This window comes from Rhinoderma darwinii, chromosome 5 (assembly GCF_050947455.1).
Source record: "Rhinoderma darwinii isolate aRhiDar2 chromosome 5, aRhiDar2.hap1, whole genome shotgun sequence".
NCBI classification, from domain to species: Eukaryota; Metazoa; Chordata; class Amphibia; order Anura; family Rhinodermatidae; genus Rhinoderma; species Rhinoderma darwinii.
The window spans coordinates 320282848-320307035 of record NC_134691.1 but is presented as its reverse complement, the minus strand read 5'-3'; the positions used below and the strand labels follow the sequence as shown (position 1 = coordinate 320307035).

The following is a 24188-nucleotide window of genomic DNA, read 5'->3' as shown; positions in this document are numbered from 1 at the left end:
CCTCTATGATGACTTCTCCCTGCCACAGTCAATTTCTGCCGTTTGCTGCTCAGACGTCTTCAGCTTCCCACATTTCAAACATTTCTGTACCTATAAACAAAGAGAGTAGACGCCAAAGATAAAGCAAACCGAAATATCAGGTATGCATAACCCAGAAGTGCTGTAGTAAGGGAACTACCCTTACTAGTTCCCTTACTACAGCATGTCTGGGTTATGCATACCTGATATTTCGGTTTGCTTTATCTTTGACATCTACTCTCTCTTTTTTCTATTTATTTTCTGGTGCCTGTTTGCAACTTATTATCCAGCTTTATCTTTTATGCAGTAACAATTCTTGGTATGCTGAGCACCAGCTAGTCCCAGGTTTCTGGTTCTTGTGATAATTGTGATAATTGTATGTTGTGGAGCAGAGGCATTATATTTACCCAGTACTATCTATTTATTGGTATATTATTGTCCCATTTAGACAAGTACTTTGACAGTAGTAGTGCCCTGTTTATTTACACATGGGCTCCTGTTTATAAATGTTTTTACTTGTGTGTCATATATATATTTTTTGGATCAATAAAACGTTTTTCATCTTTTCTAATTATAATAGCACCATACATAGTGCCCCTGATTATAAAAGCATACACTGTGTCACACACACACACACACACACACACACACACACACACACACACACACACACACACACACACACACACACACACAGAGCCCCCTGTAGATAGTGCCCCCATAGAGCCCCCTGTAGATAGTGCCATACATAGATCCCCCTGTAGATAGTGCCCCACATATAGCCCCCCTGTAGATAGTGCCCCACATATATCCCCCTGTAGATAGCGCACTACATATAGCCCTCCCCGTGTAGATAGTGCCCCACATATAGCCCCCTCTGTAAATAGTGCCCCACATATAGCCCCCCTGTAGATAGTGGCCAATGTACAGCGCCCCCTGTATATAGTGCCCACATATAGCCCACCTGTAGATAGTGCCCTACATATAGCCCACCCTGTAGATAGCTCCCCACATATAGTGCCCCCTGTATATAGTGCCCAATGTATAGCCCCCCTGTAGATAGTGCCCCACCACTGTAGATAGCTCCCCATATATAGCACCTCCTGTATATAGTGCCCCACATATAGCCCCTCCTGTAGTTAGTCTCACAAATATAGCCTCCCCTGTAGATAGTGCCCAACATATAGCCCCCCTGTAGATATTGCCCCACATATAGTGCCCCCTGTATATAGTGCCCCACATATAGCCCCCCTGTAAATAGTGCCCCACATATAGCTCCCCCTGTATATAGTGTCCCACATATAGCCTCCCCTGTAGATTGTGCCCCACATATAGTTTCCCCTGTATATAGTGCCCAACATATAGTCCCCCCTGTAGATAGTGTCCCACGTATAACCTCCCCTGTAGATTGTGCCCCACATATAGCTCCCCTGTAGATAATGCCACTCACACTTTTAAGTGGAAAAAAAACAACTTTTCATACTCACCTTGATCCTGTTCCCACGCCGTCCTGTGTCAATGCAGGCCTGCTCTCTTCTGAGCAGGTCTGCTGGGGATGTTTGGCATTGCATGCAGGGCAGCCCGCTCTCTTATAGTATGGGCGTTCTAAATAGGCTGCTATTCGGCGATATATGCTGTGCCTCACTATCCAAACACTATGCCTCCATGTTTTACACACTACACTCACGTTTTTGTTTCACTCACAGCCCTGATTTCTACACACTACACTTAGTCATGTCCCCTATACCTCACATGTACACTATACACAGTACTTTATTATTTATTTATTATTATTACACATTTACTTCCATGCCCAACACACCACTCCCCTCAAGGTTAGTGGGAGTGGCTATCATTATTTAAACACACCTGGGCACTTCCCTTCAACAACATACTCTGACCTGGTCGCGTCCTGTTTGGAACGGGTTTTTTTACCCACCTCCTAATCTGTGAGTATGGTCTTTTCTGTGGTTTTAATTACATTATATGTCCCATTTTTTTTGCATATGCTGGGGCTGAATGACACAAGCGGTGCGATGACATCATCACGCTGCTTGCATCGTTGATAGGCGCTAATTGGCAGGGCAGAATGACCCCACACTTCTGATTTAATGTTCAGTACAATAATTGGGTCTTGTGGTGATTCTGTAACCAGGGACGCACCTTCCATGAGGTGAGATGAGCACCTTACTACAGGCAGAATTCTTCCCTGACTGCAGGCGCAACAAATGCAGCTAGCCCTGCATATTCTCATGTCACAGTTTTGCTGCAAATTGTGGCAAAACCCAGATTTGTAGGGATGCAGACCAGAACCAAGCTCAGTACATATATATACAGCACCAGAACAAAGTTCATTACACATATACAGCTCCAAAACAAAGCTCAGTACATATATATAGAACCAGAACCAAGGTCAGTACAAATATACACTACCACAACCAAGCTCAGTACATATATACAGCACCAGAACAAAGCTCAGTACATATATAACACCAGAACCAAGTTCAGTACATAAATACAACACCAGCACAAATACAGCTGCATTTAGTGCAACCCCTGCCATGTAGGTTTGCACTAAATTGTATACAGCTCCCAGCATGGCCAAAACAATGGTAAGGATATGCTGGGAGATGCTGTTTCACGACAAAAAATCATACCACCCATCATCTCGCTGCAGATCATACAGTGGCTACAGTACTGATTAGAGGCAGAATAAACAGTTACATTAAGTGACTCACAGGTGACGTCAGATTCCAGTTGTTCTTTTTCTCTTTTCTTCTCCATCCGGTCCAGACCTCTATGACGACTTCTCCCGGCCACAGCCCATTTCTGCAGTTTGCAACTCAGATGTCTTCAGCTTCTCACTTTTCAAACATTTCTGCACCTATAAACAAAGATAAAGTTCTCATGGTGCCAGACACTGTACCCCTAAATATAATAGCGCCATACACTGTGTCCCACACACACACTGTGTTGTCTGTAGATAGTGCCCCCATAGAGCCCCTGTAGACAGCACCCTACATTGATCCCCCTGTAGATAGTGACCCCCATAGAGCCCCTGTAGATAGTGCCCCACATAAAGACCCCTGTAGATAGTGTCCCACATATAGCCACCCCTGTAGATAGTGCCCATATATAGCCACACCTGTAGATAGTGCCCTACATATAGCCCCCTGTATATAGTGCCCCACATATAGCCCCCTGTAGATAGTGCCCCACATATAGCCAACCCCTGTATATATTGTCCAACATATAGCCCACCCCTGTAGATAGTGCCCTACATATATTTCCCCCTATAAATAGTGCTCCACATATAGCCCACCCCTGTATATAGTGCCTCACATTTTGCTCCCCCTATAGTGCTCCATATATAGCCCACCCCTGTATATAGACCCCCTGTAGATATAGACAGAAAGAAAGTATCGAGGCACTCACCGGACTTGCAACAAATTTCTTTATTCAAAGATCTTGGTCATGATGTCGAATTAGCCTACGGCCTTATCCCGTGCGTACACGCTTTTTCAAGGCCCCTGTAGATATAGCCCACCCTTGTATATAGTGTCCAACATATAGGCCATCCCTGTAGATAGTGCCCTGTATATATCTCCCTTTATAAATAGTTCTCCACATATAGCCCACCCCTGTATATAGCCTCCCTGTAGATAGAGCCGACCCCTGTAGATAGAGCCCCCCCTAGAGATAATGTCACTCATTTTTATTAGGATAAAAAAATAAAACTTTACATACTCACCTTAATACCATTCCCGCGCCGTCCTGTGGCAATGCAGACCTGCTCTCTTCTGAGCAGGTCTGCTGTTGTTGAACGAAGCAAGAAGCTTGCGTCGTTGAAAGGCGATGATTGGCAGGGCAAGTCATTCTGACCTGTGAATCAGCGCCTTTCATTGATGCAAGTGGCGCAAAGACGTAATCACGCCGCTTGAATCATTGAATCATTGAAAGCCGCTGAGTGGCCAAGCACGGAACGTACCCAGCCATTCATCGCCTAAAGTGCAGGAGGGGGTGGCAGCGGCTGGTTTTCAGTGGCGCCGCCGCCCCCTCAAAGAGGCAGCAGGCCGCCGTCATGGACGGTGCGGCCCTGGCGCCCCCCACCTTCCCTGCCCTCCCCTAGCTACGCCCCTTCCCTAGAGACATTATGGTCCTGCACATAGGCAACACAGAGGTGGACTAACTAGTATGTGTGATTTTTATGTGTAGTGTTTGTATGTATTTTGTGTGTGTGTGGTGGAGTTCTACCTGGATGAGCTGCCTGTGTTTGGTGTCTGTGTGAAGGTATTACGCCGCTGGTGGTGCTTAAGACCGAAACTCCAGACAATCGCTATCACATGGGTAACGCACGTATCAACGCTGACGGAAAACAAAAGGCACAAGTAACTCACCATCTGACGAGCGAAACCAGTAGAAGATGGAGACGATGCACAAATGGGGTGGATGGCAGATGAATAGCATAGATAAGAATTACGGCACTCACTGACTCTATCTAAATACTATCACACAGAAGGAAGACACTGGTTCAGTGTTGAAACGCGTAGCCCTTCATGTGTTCAATAAATATCTGTTTATATATTTCCTACCACTATTGACTATTTACTCCAGCCACGCAGCAGCGCCCTATAGGATCCTTCTCTCTTTTTATTTTTATTTTTATTTTCCCCATGTGTTCTAATCACACAGAAGGATAAGACTACAGTTTGACTCCAGACCAAACAAAAGAAAGGCAAACAAACTAGTGGAGCTGCTGATTCTAGAATACACATAAAACTACTATTAAAAACAACTAGCTCTCTCAGAGGACCAACTGGTCCCATAGTACAAACAAATAGACAATAATAAAGACACAATCAAGAATCTAGAAAGAGTTTAGCACATGCCAGAAACAGTATAACCAGAACCTGAGTAATCCAGGCAAGAAGCATATATAGGCCCAAGAAAAGTACTCCAACCTGATTAACCAGGTAAAGCTAAATGATGACCAAATCCGGATTCAGACCAAAGGCATTGCCTAGCAACACCCAAACACAGAGATAACCAAAATCATTTATTAACAGCAGTCCTGCTGATAATCGTAACAGCAGGAGTGAGATTTCCCGGACAGGTTGTTATAATAGCAGCCGGGACGAAAAACAGGATCCCTACCTATGATCAGACGTCATCATGCCTGCCTGCGTCATTACTAAACATCTCAAGTCAGAACTGTACAGCACCTCTGGATGCATTGTGGAAAGCGGGACAGGCAAGAATATAAATAAATCGGGGGCACCAGAAATATGGTAAGATTTTCAGGGGCACTGTATATATTGCACTTTTTTGGGGGGCCATACATGTGGCAATTTGTGGGGCTCCATCTACATGCCTCTTATATTTTTGGGACCACTATCTGTGTGGCACTATAACTTTGGGGTCAATATGCCAATACTGGATAACTATGAACAGGTAGTATTGTAGCAGCAGCGTGACACAGTATTGGGGTTAGAAGCAGGCACCATAGTGGGGCAGCAGTAGCCATGGTATTGTGGGGCAGCAGCCTAGCATTAGTAAAGGTGTGACACTTTTGGAGCATGCAGCAGAACGAGGAGTTTGTGCTATCAGAAAACATGAAGATGCTGCAAAAGTGAGGTGCAAAAGATGTCTTGGCAGCAAACTCTGCAGAGACAAGTCGTAGCCAGGAGACGTCGTCATGGTGGTCTGGGCCGGTTGGGGAAGTAAAGGGAACGTTAGTTCTAGTACTGTATTTATATATTGATATTAAGTTCTGGTACTGTATTCATGAACTGAGCTTGAATCTAGTACCCTATTTATTTACTAAGCTAAGTTCTAGTACTGTATTTATGTACTGAGCTTGGTTCTGGTGCTGTATATATGTACTGTGCAGGGGCGTAACTAGGAAAGACTGGGCCCCATAGCAAAGTATTGACTGAGCCCCCCTAGGTGCCACACGAAGCCCCCCTTATAGATAGTGCCCCCTGTAGATTGAGCCATAAAGCCCCCCTGTAAACAGCGCTATACAGCCCCCCTGTAGACAGTGTCACATCCCACTTGTATATAGCGCTCCCACCTCCCCCTTGTAGAGTGCCATACAGCCCCCCTGTAGATATCGCCATAAAGCGAGACATCTTCTCCATCCGGTCCAGACCTCTATGACGACTTCTCCTGACCTATAGGGTATTGTCCAGAGGAAGATGAGAGACATCAGACCCAACAATGCAGGCGAGCTGAAGGCCGCTATCAAAGACACCTGGGCTTCCATAACACCTCAGCAGTACCACAGGCTGATCGCCTCCATGCCACGCCGCATTGATGCAGTAATTCATGCAAAAGGAGCCCCGACCAAGTATTGAGTGCATATACTGTACATACTTTTCAGTAGGCCAACATTTCCGTATTAAAAATCATTTTTGAAATTGGGCTTATATAATATTCTAATTTTCTGAGATACAAAATTTTGGGTTTTCATTAACTGTTACCATAATCATCAACATTAAAAGAAAAAAAATGCTGGAAATAGATCACTCTGCATGTAATGAATCTACATAATATATGAATTTCACTTTTTGAATTGAATTACTGAAATAAATTAACTTTTTGATGATATTCTAATTCACTAGTATACTGAGCTTTGTTCTGGTGCTGTATTTATGTACTAAGCTTTGTTCTGGTATTGTATATATGTAATGAGCTTTGTTCTTGTGCTGTATTTATGTACTGAGCTTTGTTCTGGTGCTGTATATATGTAATGAGCTTTGTTCTGGTGCTGTATATATATAATGAGCTGTGTTCTGGTGCTGTATATATGTGCTGAGCTTGATTTTTGTGGAAAAAAGGTGGAAAATGTATCTTGACTCTCTCCACTTCTCCCAGTGCATGCCATAAATAAATGGGATGTACCCGGGTGCCTATAATGCTAAATGTGCACGTATAGGTCTTTAAGTAATAGATGAGCTTACTGTAGTGAGTGTGGGTAGGTAGGTAGATAGGTAAGTAGGTATGTTATTTATAGGATATTATTGCTCTGTATGCAAATATTGTTCCTGTCTGTGTAACTTTGAGTGAGAGTGCACCAGCCCTTGTCTATACTTGTAGATTCGGCCACAGATTTTACCCTTTACATTACAATAGACTATTCCTCCTGAATACGTGTACATACGTGTACGCTCGACCAAGCCAATATTTGCATGTGCTTTCAATGGGGAGAGGGGAATAAAGCTGGTTATAGACATGAGATATTTATCTGTAGACCATTGGCAGACCAAGCTAAATTTGGTGAGATCTGCTTACAATCTGATGTCTGCTGTGGTCATACACATTAAAGGTGCCAATACACAATAGATGAACGTCGGCTGAACCTGCCGATTTTGGTGGGACCGGTCGACCATCTAATGTGTATGGGAGTGTCCCGATTCTAACCCGACAGCAGATGTCAGGAGAAAGAAGGATCGGGCATGTTGGCAGCAGCTTATTCCTCTTTCCACAGTGAGTACACATGTACACTTGACCAGCTGACAGCTTTCTTAAGTGTACGGGCAGATTAAGCCGCTGCCAGACTACTCTGGCAGCTGCTTATCTCCTGCAACTTTAGAAGTATCAAACCTCTTGTTATACTTACACAGGAAGAGCAGTAGGAGAAAGAGAGAAGGGATTGCCCATGAATAAATATGAAGATTTCGATGCATTTAGGGTCTGCAAACTGACAGCCACCTTAAGGCTGGATACACATCGATTTGGAGCGTTTTTCGTGGGGGGTTTTTGCTGCGTTTTTTTAATGCAATTTTAGTGCAGATGTTACATTAAAGTCTGTAGTAAAATATCAAATGCACTACATATAACTGCATTTTGGTTTGTGGCATTTTAAGGCAGTTTTGAGGTCAACGGCGTATTTTTCCAATCGCAGCATGCTCTGTGTATGGTGTATTTTCAGACATTTTTCTCATAGGCTTCCCTATAGGACTTCATAGACCCCATAAAAAATGCATGTTCCATTTGAAAAATGCTAGCAGTTTTAGAAGTGTTTTTTTGGTGCAGTTTAAAACGCCAGAAAAATTCTGTGTGTGAAAGAGGCCTTAAGGTTGCCATTAGTGGTTGCCACTTTTGGTAATCCAGCATTGGCTAGACCACCGCAATTTAGGGGGATTAAATATTGGAAGACTTGAAAGAAAAGGGATTTATTTCTAACTATATTACTAGGGCACGTTTAGATTTGTGTGAAATAGTTAATAGGATCCGGAATAGAGATGCAGAATGAAGGTGTGAACTATACACTGCCTTCTCCACCAGCAGCTCATATAGTGCAGCCTCTCGCTGCAGATCTTCACATGATATTAGGCTTCACAGCTCGCGTTTCAGTCTGCCACTACTCATTTCACACAAGGTCTTCATGTCCAGGAAGAACATGAACATGAAAATCCTGCACTCAATGCTATAGGGTGAAACATTTTTACTTCGATTTGTGTTACAGGCAGAAATCTTAACGTAAAGGCTTTGTTACTGTAAATATAAATTTTGCTGTTTAGTAGAATATCCTACACTATTCGGGCTTATCCACACATAAAGGAATTGCTGCAGAAAATTTATGCAGCTTTTCCGTTAAAACTAGCAGACATTCCGCTGCGGAAAAACAGTTTTTTACTGCAGAAAATGGTGCGGATTTTGCTGCGTTTTTCTCAATGTTGGGGGATGGCGACATCTCCTCTGAAAAACACAGCAATTCTGTCCATTTTCCGCAGCAGGAATTGACATGCTGCGGTATGAAAAATACGCACCGCAGGTGAATTTTTGCTTGGAAATTTGATGCCACTTTGCTGCTACTGTATTCTGCTGCATATTTCTAGATGGAAAAAAAATGCAGCAATTCTGCTATGTGCGGACAAGCCCTTAGTGCTCAACTACCAAGAAAATGCATCATGAACCATAAATAGTGCATGTGTAACATTCAGTTTAAAGGATCTGAGAAATATTTATATAATACAATTTACTACAAATTCAATTTATAAGAGAATTGATGCCCAGCAGTATATCTATAAAAGTAGTTTTTACGGTCCGTGCATGGCCCAGGAGCCCGCAACACAGAAAGAACGGACATGTCTTATTACGGCCGTCTTCTGCGGTCTGGGCTCATTGAAAATAATGGCCGCGGCCATGTGCATGTCCCGCGATTTGCGGGCGGCTCGCGGCTGCCAGTCCGCAGCCGGCCGACCCGAAAATCACGGCCGTGCACATGGCTACAGTCGTGTGCATGACCCCTTACTTAGAGGGGGTTGAACCCCCTGCTGCACTTCGATTTTTGTATTTAGTATTAGGGCTAGGTCCACGCTACGTTTGTCGCACCTTCCTATTGTATATACTGAGAAAATCTTCTGATGTGTACAACTAACATTCCCATAGAGTGTCATTTTGGCATCCATTTAGCCGGTAGACGCCATTACACCTTTTCCTCTACTGTATCGAACGGTGTAATCGCCCTATGTTTTTCAATACAAATGTATGCAAGGAAAAAACGTATATTGAATAGTATTTTTTTTTTTAATAGGAGTCAGTGGCAGACAGATGCACCTGTATAAACATCTGGGCCGTCGCAGGTGGGTGTCAGCTGTATAAAACAGATGGCACCTGCCACATATAGTGCAGGCTCAGCTCCTGAGCCCACGCCATATCATTATAACGAACATCTGCGTTAAGGCCTTGAATCCGTCAGTCATTCACTTCTATTATAAAATACTCAAAAGTATAATTTTTCGGTGGTTCTGAGAAGCACGGAAGCCTATGTGTAAGTCCCAGTATACATATGAATACATTTTTTGGGGTAAACTGATATCTACGTCTGATGTAGGGCACAAATGTGTGAATAGAACCAAACAACTATATCAAAAGATGGTGTTTTAGTCCAGATGGCCTCCTTAATTTTTAGGGATTTCTTACATTTAGTGCTAGATCAGGTTTTTGTTGCAGATGTTTCTTCCTGTCCGATTCATATGGAATCTGATAGAAATAACTTTCGTATGTCTCTGTATGAAATCATGTATACCAAGAAACAGTAGAGGGCTCATGCTCCTCCATGGAAGCTCTATTAGGCCTTGTTCACAAGAAGCAGATTTTGCATATATTTTTTTAAGCCAAAACCAGGAGCGGAACATAAACAGAAGTATATAAAGGAAAGCCCGTAGGTCTGTTCTCTTGGATCCAATTTTGGTATTGGCTTAAAAAACGCATGCAAAATCTGAAGCAAATGTGCACTGTATGAAGAAGGCCTTACAGCTCTCCGCAATACAGCCATGTGCAGGAGCCCTTAGATACAGCAGTCATCAATGGGATTGGTCATTCTTAGTTGTATTGCAGCAATAAATAAACTTAGTTCAAGGGGTTGTCCAGTCCCTAAAAAATGATGGCCTATCCTCAGGATAGGCCATCAATAGCTGATGAGTTAGAGTCCGACTCCCAGGACCCCCGCCGATCAGCTGTTCTGAAGGGGGCGCAGCACTCGTACAAGCGTTGCTTCCCCTTCATGTCTACTTGCTCGCTGTGAGTTGTCGACACACAAGTAGCAGCGATTCACAGGTATCGCAGCCTTCTACTCCCATTGAAGTGAAGGGAAAAGGCTGCAATACTGTGAATCGCTGCTACGTGTGTCGACGATTCACATTGAGCAAGTAGACATGAACGGGAAGCACTCTGCATGGAAATCATGTTTTTCATGTAAAGGATTTACATAAGAAATGGGCGAGCTGGGTGCAATGTACAATGTATAGCAATAACACATTTATTTATTATGTGGTTTTTGTTTTTTTTTGTGCTTTTTCTTTGTTGTTGTTTCAAATTCTTTGGAAGTGATTTAAATATGGGTAAAGGACATTTTTATGTCATGTGTATCGTAATTGTTTGTATGAAAATGTAAACTCGATAAAAAGAGCGCTGCCTCCCCTTCAAAACAGCTGATCGGCAGGGGTCCTGGGAGTGGGACCTCGATCCATCAGCTATTGATGGCCTATCCTCAGGATAGGCCATCATTTTTTAGGGACTGGAAAACCCCTTTAACCCAGTCTAAGGCTGGTCATACATATTAGATTGCTGTTGGCTGAACAGCTATTCCTCCCGATCTCCCCATACACATGCATGCTCGGTTCGGCTGAGCAGGCACATATTCTGATTGGGGAGAGGGGAGTAAGCCGCTGCCAGGTACCTCAAACAGCGGCATCTCCCCTGAGAACGATAGGATCGGCATGTTGAAACCCAACTGCCCGATCCTACTCTTTCACTCGACATCTGAGTTGGAAGGCACAGGTGGTCGACCGATTCTAAGGAAATCGTCAGGTTCAGGTGACATTAATACTGAACGAATCTGTACTATAATTATTACTATAATGCTCGTTGCCGATAATTGCCCTGTGTAAACATGGGAATGATCAGCAGATGACCAAGCAAACGTCCGATCATCTGCTGGTCGTATCGTTTTAAAAAAGTAAAATATTATCGTTGTCGGCAGCACATCTACCGGTGTAAACAGGAGGACAAACTGCCGACATGATAATAATGAACGGGGACGAGCGATCGGAGTAAGGACCGCTCGTCTCCATCCATAGCTCCGTGTGACCGGAGGAAACGAGCGTCGATCATCGATGTCTCGTTAATCGGCGCTCGCTGAACCGGCCGCTTCTCGGTCGGTGTAAAAGGGCCTTTAAGCTGGCCACACACGTGTCATAGCTGTTGAGAAGACAATTGTTTGACTGACCGATATTAGCCTTCAAATCCCTGGTAAAGGTTTGTCTCAGCTGAATGTGTATATTAATTCTATAAACGATGGCATCCCTCATCTATGGAGGAAAGAGGAAAAATGGGTTTCCCCCAAATCTTAGCACATCCAGTCAAAATTGTTGGTCTTTAAAAAAAAATCTTGAGCCCGCAGCTAGTTTTATCTTCCTTTTCTGTCCAGTACACTCTAATGTCTGCTGTTATCTGCCATTACTGCAGAAAAGACAACTTGTTCTCAAAAGAGATGACTAACAGGAAATTCAAAGAACCCTTGTCGCCCCCTATGATCACTTCTTTATTTGACAGATCTGCAGTTCTCAGAACCCCTTGAGTTGTAACTAAACAATTGCAAAGTAGAAGAGTTCAGATTATAACTCTCATTTCTCAAGTCTCTGATTGCTATGGACAATTCCTCCTCCAGATTTTCTTACTCTAGTTTGGATAAATCTCTCAATCCTGTGTCCTGCACAGCTATAACCCGACATGCTGAGAGTTGTAGTCCTGTGCTGCACATGGAGGTATTACAGGCAGTGAGCGGCGCTGTCAGCTGGTCTGGTCACGTGGTGCGGGGTGGAAGGTCGCTCGATCACAATGGAGCTGTCGGAGGACTCGCTGAGGGGATTGCATCGTTTAGCGGATCCGGCCCAGTTTAGCGTTAAAGCTTTCAGTGCTGTCCTCCGGGCGGCCTTCCAGAGCCTGAGCCCGGACCAGGCCGCACATCCTGCTTTAGGTAAGGCAGAGTGGGGGCAGGGACGCCGCCGCCTTTGTGCCCGCTGTGAGCTGTGCAGGCAGAGACGGGCACCCGCATTGTGGAGCTCACATTACTACAAGCTTTTGTTCGTCTTCCTGGTGCTGGGCGGCATTTCCCTGGCAGACAACCGGAGAGGGAGGGGGCGATGTGTGACTGGCAGGCAGGCCGGCCGGCCTAGTGGCAGCTGGAGGGACACAGAGCCGACGAGTAGAATAGAGGGGATCACCGCACAGAGGGCAGGTCGCTGCTGTTACTGGATCCCAGGGGACTGTTTACTAAGACGACAGAACTGGGGTCATTCACTAAACCGCCTGTGTTATAACTGTCCGACAAAACGGAACCCTGTTACCCCTAGCAACCGGTCACGTGTCATTCTTATAACAATGCCGTTTATAAATAAAAACTGAACGCTGATTGGTTGATGTCGGCATCACCGCCACTTTATCGTTGGGTTCACATACTTATTTAGTATATTTTCTGATATCAATTGTAAGTGAAAAGTTATGTCCCCATAGCTGCAGCTGACAGCACAAAAGAGGAATAGACACAAGCGCTGGCTCCTTTACATTATCCCTGACCCTCATTGTTTACTAAGCTTGCCGGGGTCTAGGACAGTTTAGTTGGTTTTCTGTCAGTGAATGAAAACATCCTTATTAATATCCAGAGACTGAAAAGCTGTACAGACCTAATACTGTAGTTTACTGTAACGCTGTTACGTGTGGGTTTGTCCACACGTAACGGAATTGCGGACAGAAAATCCGCAGCGGAATACAGTAGCAGCAAAGTGGGTGTCGTTGAACAAATGTCATCCACACGCTGCGGAAAAATTCCGTCCGGAAATTCACCTGCCATGCGTAATTTTATTTCCGCAGCATGTCAATTATTGCTGCGGAAAGTGCACTGATTTCCTGCGTTTTTCTGATGTACTTCATAATTTGTAGCGGAAACGCTGCACATTTTCTTACACGGGGTGGAAATGACATCACAGGAAGAAGAAATATCCCCATCACACACAACCTTGAAAAAACCCGCAGCGGATTGTCTGCTAGTTGATGTTCTGCAACAAATCCGTTGTGTGGACAAGCCCTAATTGTTACAATGTATCTAGAGTCCTGGGCTCTTCAGCACACTGGATCACCGACACTGGATACATTGGTAGTTAACATTCAGGACTAGGGATGTATAGGTAGATGTAACAAGGCTCTTATTCACTGGCAGCAAACAGAGCTCTTGAAAACAGTTAGGAATTTAAGTATATTAGAAAGTTGTTCACATAAATTTTATTTATATATAATATATTGTTGTTCTTTTTTACTAAAAACAAATGGGGCTAAAGAGAGTGAAATCAGGATGAGGCAATTTTCTAAGTCTCTATTCACACCACGTTAGGGTATTACGTTCCGCAGGAAGAGTGCAAAATTGTATATGACTCCCATACCGAATGTAGTGCCTAAATCTGATGTGAACAAGTCTCCAGGAACTGACCTAAGAGCCCAGTCATCATTTCAGCCCATGCAGATTCATTTTTTAATACGTTAACCCCTTTAACCCAGTAGGATATGTTCACATCTGTGTCGGAGCCTCTGTCACAGATCCCATCATATTTGATGGGAACAATAGCACTGGATGCAGCGCTATTCTTCCCATCAAAACTGTGGACACCACAACAGAATCCGGCAAACCCGATCCAGTACTGCGTTCTGCTTTCCGTTCTAAACAGAATCCTGTTTGCAGGTGTCCTTTCATACATGGTCATTATTCCAACTTTTTATGATACACAGGATTAGCAGAAAATTGTGCAGATCAGTTTATGCGATAGGGGAAGTGGCATGTGGCGAATAGAAGCAGCCCAGGCTCTGATTGTGACAAATGTTATCAAAAAAAATATCACTATAGGTTTTTTTTCTTTTGCAACAAGAGCATATAAGGGTAGGTTCACACATGGCAAATTCATGCAGAATTTTTTTTTTTACTGAAAATTTGAATGAGGTTATTTCTGCAGCATGAACATGTGATTTTTACAAACCCCATGACTAATAAATACTAAGAAGAAGAAGAAGAAATAGCCCTCACCAACCATATTTGCAGCACTATATCTGACTTTGTTATATGGAAATAAACAGTGGATAATGGTAGACACAAATATAAATAACATTCCGTTTCTTTACCTAATTGAATTTAAAAAAATAAAAAAAAATTTTTTTTTTAAAAATCCTACCTGTTCAGACTTATGAAGCACACGTAGCAGATCTGTTGCATATTTTCTGTCTACATTTTGCGGAAAATCTCATCCACATGCTGCAGAACTTTTTCCGCATAGATAGCAGATCATGCTGTAAATTTTCAAATCTGCAGCATGTTCAAGCAGCTGTGGATGTTCACTGCGGATTTCACCCTCTTCTATGTAGAAGGGAATAAATCTGCAGTAAAATTCGTACATAACACGTGTGGATTTTGCTGTGATTACGCTGCAAAAAATCTGCAACAAATCCACATAGTGTGCCTGGAGCCTAAGCCTCTCTTTGCCCCCAACTTTTTAGTTTCCTGAATGATGTTGTTCTGTGGATCTCCCCCTGTCCCCTTCTAAGCCGTGCCTGGAGTCTGAGGTGACTATGACAATGGGGCAGCGCTTAGGGAGTCCGCACAGGACCTACTTTATCTGTCAACTGCATCACACAATGACAATCTAATAACTGCGCAGCGCTTTCATGAGCCAACTAGAAGTTTGTGTAGGAAATATTCCAACTGCCACTACCGATGACCACGGATATAGTGCCTATTAGACCCTGTTCACATCATGTTTGTAATGCAAGGTTAGCGTCTATCCACAGGAAAGCTCCGGATATACGTGCTAAACGTGTCCATAGGATTACCTTAGCCCAACAGAGGCTAAAAGAGTTTCCACTTGGTCTCCGTCGGGCCGGTATACGTTAGTATACCACAATAATAAAAAAACTATTGAACTATGCTATTCCATACAACAGAATCCCTTTAAAATAAAAACATACTTTTTTTTAATATAGGAGCCTATGGGTGATTGATGCCATTGTATATCATCTGTTACTACCATCAATTTAACACATGTCATGAGCTTTTCATGATGTATATGTCAGACGGAACCACAATAGCCTACGGGTAAAGTATGCCACTGTTAGGCCTAATTCCCACGTACGTGTTATACGTCTGTGTGACGGCCGTTAAAACAACGGCCGTCACGCAGGACACGGACCTATGTAATTCAATGGGGCCTTACACGTATAGACAGTGTGGTCACGGATGCAAGAAGCCATTAACCACTAGGAAGAAGCAGGCATCAGAAAATGCTGAAGTAGGAAATCTGAGAGGTTAATGAATAGCAGCAGGGGCAAGGTATTTCAATGTCTTTAGTGTACAGAAAAATAGATCTGCTAGTAAAATTAGGCTTTAAATGGGTTATCCCACAGAGGAGATTTATCATTTGTCCACAGTATAGGTAATAAATGTCTTATCACTGGGGGGCCCCAAAGCTTGGACTCCCACCAATCACTAAAACGGGGATGATTTTGAATGACGCGCTGGTCACATAGTCCATTCAAACTCGTGCAGTGTGGAGGAACGGGGGACTTAATCCCAGCGGTGGGGCCCCCAGTGATCTAACATTAAGGCACAAAATGGCTCTAGCATTACAGTATGTTCTCAAGTGGCATATTTGTTTCAACATTTCTCCCTGTCCCATTCATCTTTATTGGGTTATTAGAAATCCATTCACACGCTGCAGAAATAATCTCATTCAGATGTATGGAAAAGATTTTCAGTCTCAGAAATACCTGCAACAAATTTGCCATGTGTGAATTTACCCTACTGGGTTACTACATATTTCATGGGTCACCTCTTTGGGTCTAAATCTTATGTATATGGGCAGCAAAATCTATATTAATTTCTGAGGCAGAATGGAAAAGTTTGGTTTGGTTTGTATTGGGTGTATTTACTACTCTGCCCATTTATTTATGTAACTTTCTTTTCCATAAACACAATGGATACATTTATCAAGAGTAGTTCACAGGGAAAGAAGAGGAGTTGTGCTGAACAACTAATCAGGCTGAGCATTTATTTTCCAAAGGGCCTCTGAAAAATTAGAACTGGAACATGATTAGTTGAGGTAACTTTTTTTACCTTGCACTAATTTTGATAAATCTTCCTGTATATTATTGGGCTGTTCTGTCATCCATTAGGTCTCATCCACATAGAAGTATAAGGGCACATTGACACGTGGCGGAATTGCTGTTGAATTCCGCTGTGGACAGTCCGCAGTGCAATTCTGCAGCAGCCGTTTTTTACACTTGTTTCTATACGTTTTTAGAAAGTTAGTTCAGACGTTGCAGAAAATAACTGAGGAAATCAGGCTGCGGTGCGTCTTTTTCCCTCCGCTGCATGCTCTTTCCATTGCGGAGAAGAAGTGGAATTTCACTGCAGATTTCAGCCTTTGCAATGCAAAAACTGAAATCTGTGGCAAGTCCGCTGTGATATCTGCAACGTCTGTATTACCTGTCAAATATGCAAATGTTTGTGCCGATTCGTTGCGTAATTGCCCCAAATCTGCACCAACATTTGCAGCGGAAAAATCAGCCACGTCTGAACATGGCCTAAGAAAGTCATTTCTATAGACAACCTGTACACGCTGCGGATTTTGTGCTTGCTGTAGAAACCACCCCATTCAGATGAATGGAATTTATTTTCTGCAACAAAATCTGCAGCGTGTGCATTGGGCCTATTCCTCAAAAACGGAAAAAACTTGACCAAAACGTGCAAATCAGGCCTCATAATTTCTAGAACTAAGCTTCCATATTTTTTAATTTTTTTAATGATTTTATATCTAGGGGCTGTGTGTCTCCATGGTTTGAGTACTGGGTGAATCATACCACAAATGCTGGAGCTGGGATCGGAGTGTCATAAATAAATAGAATAATGTGTTCATAATAATTACTGAAAAATTTAAGTAACTACTGTGATTACTGGAAATGGAGAACCCTTTAGCATGGTTCCTGTAACTGGGGTGAATGTCTATGAATACCTGCTGTAATATATGAATAATTACTATCATTACTGAAAGAGTGGATTGAGAATTTAAAGGTAACTATTATCATTAAGAATAATCATTATTATCTTTGTTACTAAAACAATCAATTAAAAATGGTTTACATTTTTGTCTGACTGATTTTTAATGTTTCATTGATAGAGTTATTGTGTGTGTTAGGGGACAGTTGATGTTGAATGTGCCTGCCACTCCTTCATATTATTACAAATATTTTTTTCAATTATGAAGCAATTAGCTATTGCTAAAAAAAGAAAAAAAGAAATTAAAAAAAAAGACATAACAATTTTGGATCCTTTATTTATTTAACTTTGTTTTATTCTTATATATTAAGGACGTTATAAGTGTGTGTGTGTGTGTGTGTGTGTGTGTGTGTGTGTGTGTGTGTATATATATATATGTGTGTGTACTTTGTTTCCTGATTGGGCAGTTATTAATTTCATTATTTTTATACTCTGAATTTCAGTTACATTGTGTCAGAAAGTGGTCATTGTGAATTAGAAGTTTTCTTGATGAGAATCTCATCTCCGTTGTATAAATAGTTTACCATGTACATTTTTACAAGGTCACAAAATATAAAAATATGAATATTTTTTTGTAATTTTTAATGCAAACATTAAGGGCATATTGTGCTTGGTAAGCCAGTAATAAATCTGGTCTGCAGAGAACTTACACAGGCTATAAACAAATATATATATATATATATATATATATATATATATATATATATATATATATATATATATTTTATTTATTTTTTTGTGTATAAAATGTATATGTATGTGTGTGCACATATATATGTTTACAACTAAATATGATTCCTGCTGTATATGAATGAAGTTCCAAATGTTTGCATTTAGTAATGGAAATAAAACATATATGCCACTATTTAGTATGTTTAAAGGGAAATCAGCCAGTTTACCGGAGTGGACTGCTAGATATCTCCCTCCTGTCCTGGGATCATTACAAAGTACACTGCTCCCCAAGCAGTAACAAGTGTGATATTATTCCAAGTTCATTTTAAGGTCCTGTAAGTATTGCATTGTACATAAAAGGCATTAATACTCCAGCACTTTGTGTTCACATTTTCATGTTCCACTGTCCTCATATTTCTTTAATTTATGAATGTGTATAACTAATCCGATTGAAGAAAGATAAGGGATATGCTTTACAGCAAATTATCATCGGGTTTCCATGTAACATTTACAAATAGTAAAAATAAAGTTTACAATGTTGTTAATGGCAGCATTTCATTTCATGTTGCTTTCATATAATGCCGTGAATGATTTATCTACTGACACTATCTTTCTATTTTAATTCTAATCCTAATGGTATTTACTTGGGGTTGTAGTATATCATTGCTAGTATTATTATCAGCATTATTTACTAACCAGTTCCAGTTTTGTTTGGGTCTTATTTCCAGCTATTCAAAGCAGGCTTCTACCATGGGCAGTTGCCTTATTACATGGGTATAGGGAAAGGGTCCTGTGCTGCGCAGGAGTTGGGGTGCTGCCCTGTTACCCCTGTGTTACAAATTTAATTAGCTGTGCTGCTGGATTTGATAATTGGAGGGATCAGTTCCTTCATTTTCTTTCGTGGCCCAGTTTAGTTCTTTTGCTTGGTTCCTTAAAGGAAAAACATGCTAGAACCTGGTTAATCGTGACTTGGCCCATAGACTGTATAGTCCCATGAGACATATGTTGACACAACCTGGTTAATCGTGTAACATTGTACCAGACTACCGCTGTTCTGGTTATTTATAGCTTAATGACAACTGTCACATCGTAATTCTATTACTACACTCACGATGTCTGTAATTGTTCATAGGTTTTATCTCATGTTAAAGAGACCACACCAAAATGAGATGTATGTATTTGTATGATCTCTGCATAGAATACGGCATATATGACTGTATGTGAGATATCTACCAGCTATTTACTATTCTGAAAATGGATCAACGTTGTGTGGATGGCCTGTGTGATCTAGTTGAAATTGGACTGGACATCTTTAGTTTAGCAATCTCTGTTATTCATAACTAATGATCAATATTAGACTTTATAAATAAATATAATTTAGTCATCTTGGAGATTTTACTACAAGTGAATGTGCATTTCCTATCGGTTTTCTTTTTGTATTCATACATCAGTTTTTTTTTTTTAAAAAGTTCTATATAAATATATGTAGTTGCATAGACGGTGATATCAAAGCTGTCCTGAAATAGATTCTTATCAAATCTGTATTTGAACGTGTGTATGTAGACACTGTAGAACTGTCATGATGACGTAGTCACTGTGACATTACCCGGTTAGTTTATATTGATGACGTGTATCACGGTGGGGGACGTGTGGCATTTACATGCAGCCTACTGTTTGGATCTTAGTTTTGACTTGTTAATAGTTAACAGAGTAGAGATCGCGAGTGGGGAGATGTGTGTCACTAGTTGTGGGCGGCCGCGTGTGGTGCCAGGAACTGCACTCCGTGTGAATGTTGGTCTTGCTGTAAATGGCCTCTCATTAGCGCTGACACCCGGGGAACTGCTCATTTACCAGCATTACAGATAACTTATCAACACATCTCTAGTGGTGGCAGCAACACAAATATATGCAGGCTTTACAATGGGAATACAATATAGAGATCCTGCTCCTGGGATCTCTTTCTCCAGTTTAGGATACGATTTTTTATTATTTTATTTACTATGATTAAATCCATTATGATAGAGCTTTATCAGATGACCTTCCTAATCTCATGTTTCTTTTGCCTGTTTATATGTACTCGTGTATGTTTATATGTGTATTTATCATCTCTGTTGCCTTTTGATGATGATGATGATGATGATGCTGCTTATATCTTGTGACCTAATTGATCCGTGTGTGTTTGTGTTGATCTAGATGACACCGTGTTTCAGCACATCCCGCTATGTCACATAAAAGAGTGTCAGGCTGCAGCCACTACCTGTATACTTGAAGCAGTGAGGAACAGTGTAGACAGAGCAGCTCTCAGGTACCTGCTCCTTATCTACAGCCTGCACGTACATTGTTCTGTGGGATGAAAATGATCATTTCGTCCTCTTATTGCTCCTGTTCCAACAGCACATTCCTGGAGGACTGCAAATTCGATAAAGAGAGGACAGAGGACTTTTGGACAGAATACCAGGTTCACACATTGTATTGTTTTATGTATTTATTATGCGATTACATTTTTTTTTTCTATATTTAGTATATTAAGTAATCATTCTCTGCTATGTTCCAGAAACACAGAGAGTCACTGGAAATTCTACTAGAAAAGTGAGTGTTTTGTAATCCTAGAACAAGCTCAGGCATCAGATTACTTTATATAGATCAGCATAATTATTTAATTATGTGGGTTTCAACCAGTGAATATTTCTTTACCCAGCATAGGCAGAGCACCCCCACATGTGTCAGATGTGTCCTGGCGTCTTGCCTATGAAATAAAGGTAATTGCATTATATATATATATATATATATATATATATATATATATATATATATATATATATATTCTCACACACACACACACTTTCATAATCTTAAAATCTGTAGCTAGAGATGTTTTCCCTCTACAGACCAATCAGTTGTACAAAACCTACCGACCTTCCTATTTGGTGAAATTTAATTTAGAGGTAAGTATACATTTGATTTTAGTATTATATCCAGGCTGATTCTCAAAATGTTTCCTAAAATGATCTCTTTGTTGAGTAGGCCCCAGACACAATCCAGACCCAGAACATTGGTTTTAATTGCTCAATGGAGCAACTACAGGTATATTATAATTTGTATATCTATCTCTACATCTCCAACATGATTATTTGTGATAATATTTACAATAGTGACCTAACCAAAAAAGATAAGGATGATAAATATAGTTTTATAGTTCTACATTTCACTGTTTTTTCCTTCAGTTACATGTCTAGCTTATTTGCACTTAAGATAGATTCCTTAAATACCAGGTTATCTGTTTGCTGTTTGTCTAGGAATGTGATGTATTTATTAAAGCAATGTACACAGCTATGAGCAGGGTCAGGGTTGTCATCGGCGTCTACAGATGGAATATATGTCCTTGATTGATTGCATGTCATTGTATGCTGTAGAAACTTGTGGCTTGACTTCATAGTTGTCTTTGTGCCACTTCATCTCTCTGGGGTTTTATATCATTAAACGTTAACTCCAGTCAAAAATTATTGTTATTATCTTGATAACATTTATCATAAATGTATACTTTAATATGTCTACATGGTTATTGGTATGAGTTTGATTCAGTGGAAATGTATAATCCCATAATGGGAAGAAACCAAGTTCATTTGACGCCAAATTCATGGACCATAATAAGACTTCGTGCCGAAAATGCAAATGTAAGATTAAGGTGCTACTATTTATAATAGTAGACAAGTATATAGTTGTCAGTGATTACACATAATATTTATCACTCTATATATAACACTATGCTTGTTTTGTTTTTTAGGATTTAGTAGGTAAACTTAAAGATGCGGCCAAAGGTTTGGAGAGGACATCTCAGATGTGACAACAGATCCTCCTGTGTCCATAGAAGAAATGAATTTTGTTTTTGCTTTCCGAGATGTTACTGACTGAAGAAAATCTCTGTGTGACATACTACATGGGCTGCTTGATTTCACATTCTGTATGCTAACATATCTACTGCCTTTCTAACAAATCTACTGCCTACTATCCCGTTCTCTGAAGCATTTGCCTTATTATTAGTTTCCTGCAGTTATATTTTACCATGTGCTCTCAGGAGGTGGTCAATCCAAACACCCCCCCCCCCCACGAATGGATTTACCATGCCCATATATATATATTGTATGTCATTTGTCAGCATAAAATAAATATTATGGTCAAACCAGATTTTGTGGTTTATTTTATGTGTCCTTTTCCCGGTTGTTAGTATATCACTGGTGCCATATAAATCAGCCACCAAGCGCCTTGTGGTGTCATTCAGTGTCGGTGAAGCACAGATCCGTGTGGAAGGTAATGGATTAAATATGATCTGTGAAGACTCTACAAAGCGCAGGTAGAAAACTATCCAGTATGAGGCGACTACAAGCTGCATGTGTTTAATGTAACAGAATGGTGACCGTAAGAAAAATAATCACATTTTTTTTGTTACATTTGTGTTTGTTTCATAAAATGTTACCAGTACAGCAACACTTCCTGAAGGATATATCGAAATAATGGAATAAAATGAGTGGAATACATTGTATATACTGAAATCTAACAGATTCCAACCCATAGGCAGGAATAAGAGACCTCACGGAATATAACCGGGACAGAAATATAAGTCTGAGGTTGAATTCTGGTACAGTAATAAATATGATCACTGTCATTGGAAAATATATTACTTGGAGATATAAGTATTACATCTACAAGTTCTACTCGGTTTCGTCCTACAATCTAAAACCCCATTTATTAAGCATAAATGATTCCTAGAACTAGGAGACTGGAGCAATACCAGAAATATTTTTAAGTATAGAACAATACAATGCTTCAACGGGTAAAGTTTGTACAATGCAGTGAACAGAGTTTCGAGAGGAGTTGTCTCATTTATGCTGTTCTGTAATCCACAATACTCCCCCCACTGTCGGGCACACATTCCTGCCTTTGCACAGCCCTGTGCCCGGAACGGGAGGCGCTTTGTTCAGGGGGTCACAGACCACCAGCGACCACCCCTGGCAGGAGAAGCGTGAGATCACAGCACTGTTTTTTTTTTTAGAGAGAGATCTGGGATCCAGTAGAAGAATATTCCTGGTTGCTGGTACATAAATCCTCTGTCCTGTCATGGAATCAAATAACTAGTTGCACCTTTTGAAAGTTAAAGGGTTATATGGATTTGACTGACAGGTTCTTCAAGTGATACATTCGTCTGTGTATACACAGCACCATATGTGTGCATATAAATATATATATATATATATATATATATATATATATATATAATTTTTTTTCATGAACCTAAATATAATAATTTAAAGAAAACACTAAATGGTCATAGATAGATAGATAGATAGATAGATCTAGTATACTCCTTTACAATCACTTTCCCTATATCGTCTTGTCTCCATTATGCACATAACTGATCTGTATACCTTGGTGTAAACTGCCCCTCACTAGTTATCTTTCAGTCGTTATATCTTTATATAGTCGTCACTTACACGATGAAGTTCTGTCTACAGAGAGACATGAACTCTCTTTCGCCTCTTTACATACTTTCCATTAGATCCACATCTAAAACTAATTATACAGCGTTCTGCTCGTAGCCGTACACAACTAGATATACACAGCTCTGCTCATCACCGTACACACGTAAATATACACAGCTCTGCTCATCGCCGTACACACACACACACACACACACACACACACACACACACACACATACATATATATATTTACACACACACACACACACACACACACACACACACACACATATACATATATATATATTTACACACACACACACACACACACAGCACTGCTCCTCGCCGTACATACAGAGATATACACGACTCTGCTCATTGCCGTACACACACACACACACACACATATACATCTCTGC

The 24188-nt window shown here is 41.1% G+C and overlaps 1 protein-coding gene across 2 annotated transcripts; it reads left to right on the top strand.

Annotated features, from left to right (window-relative positions):
• The first annotated feature begins 12278 nt into the window (after window positions 1-12278).
• Window positions 12279-22477, top strand: COMMD3 (COMM domain containing 3). 2 transcript variants are annotated; one of them, XM_075827568.1, is made up of 8 exons: window positions 12284-12505; window positions 20486-20597; window positions 20687-20750; window positions 20847-20881; window positions 20991-21051; window positions 21181-21237; window positions 21317-21376; window positions 22077-22477. In XM_075827568.1, the coding sequence occupies exons 1-8, from the start codon at window positions 12367-12369 to the stop codon at window positions 22134-22136; spliced, it is 588 nt and encodes a 195-aa protein (XP_075683683.1). In that variant the 5' UTR covers window positions 12284-12366; the 3' UTR covers window positions 22137-22477. The 2 variants fall into 2 exon arrangements, with proteins under 2 accessions (XP_075683684.1, XP_075683683.1); XM_075827569.1 differs by lacking the exon at window positions 21317-21376 and having other exon boundaries at window positions 12279-12505.
• The last annotated feature ends 1711 nt before the right edge of the window (window positions 22478-24188 follow it).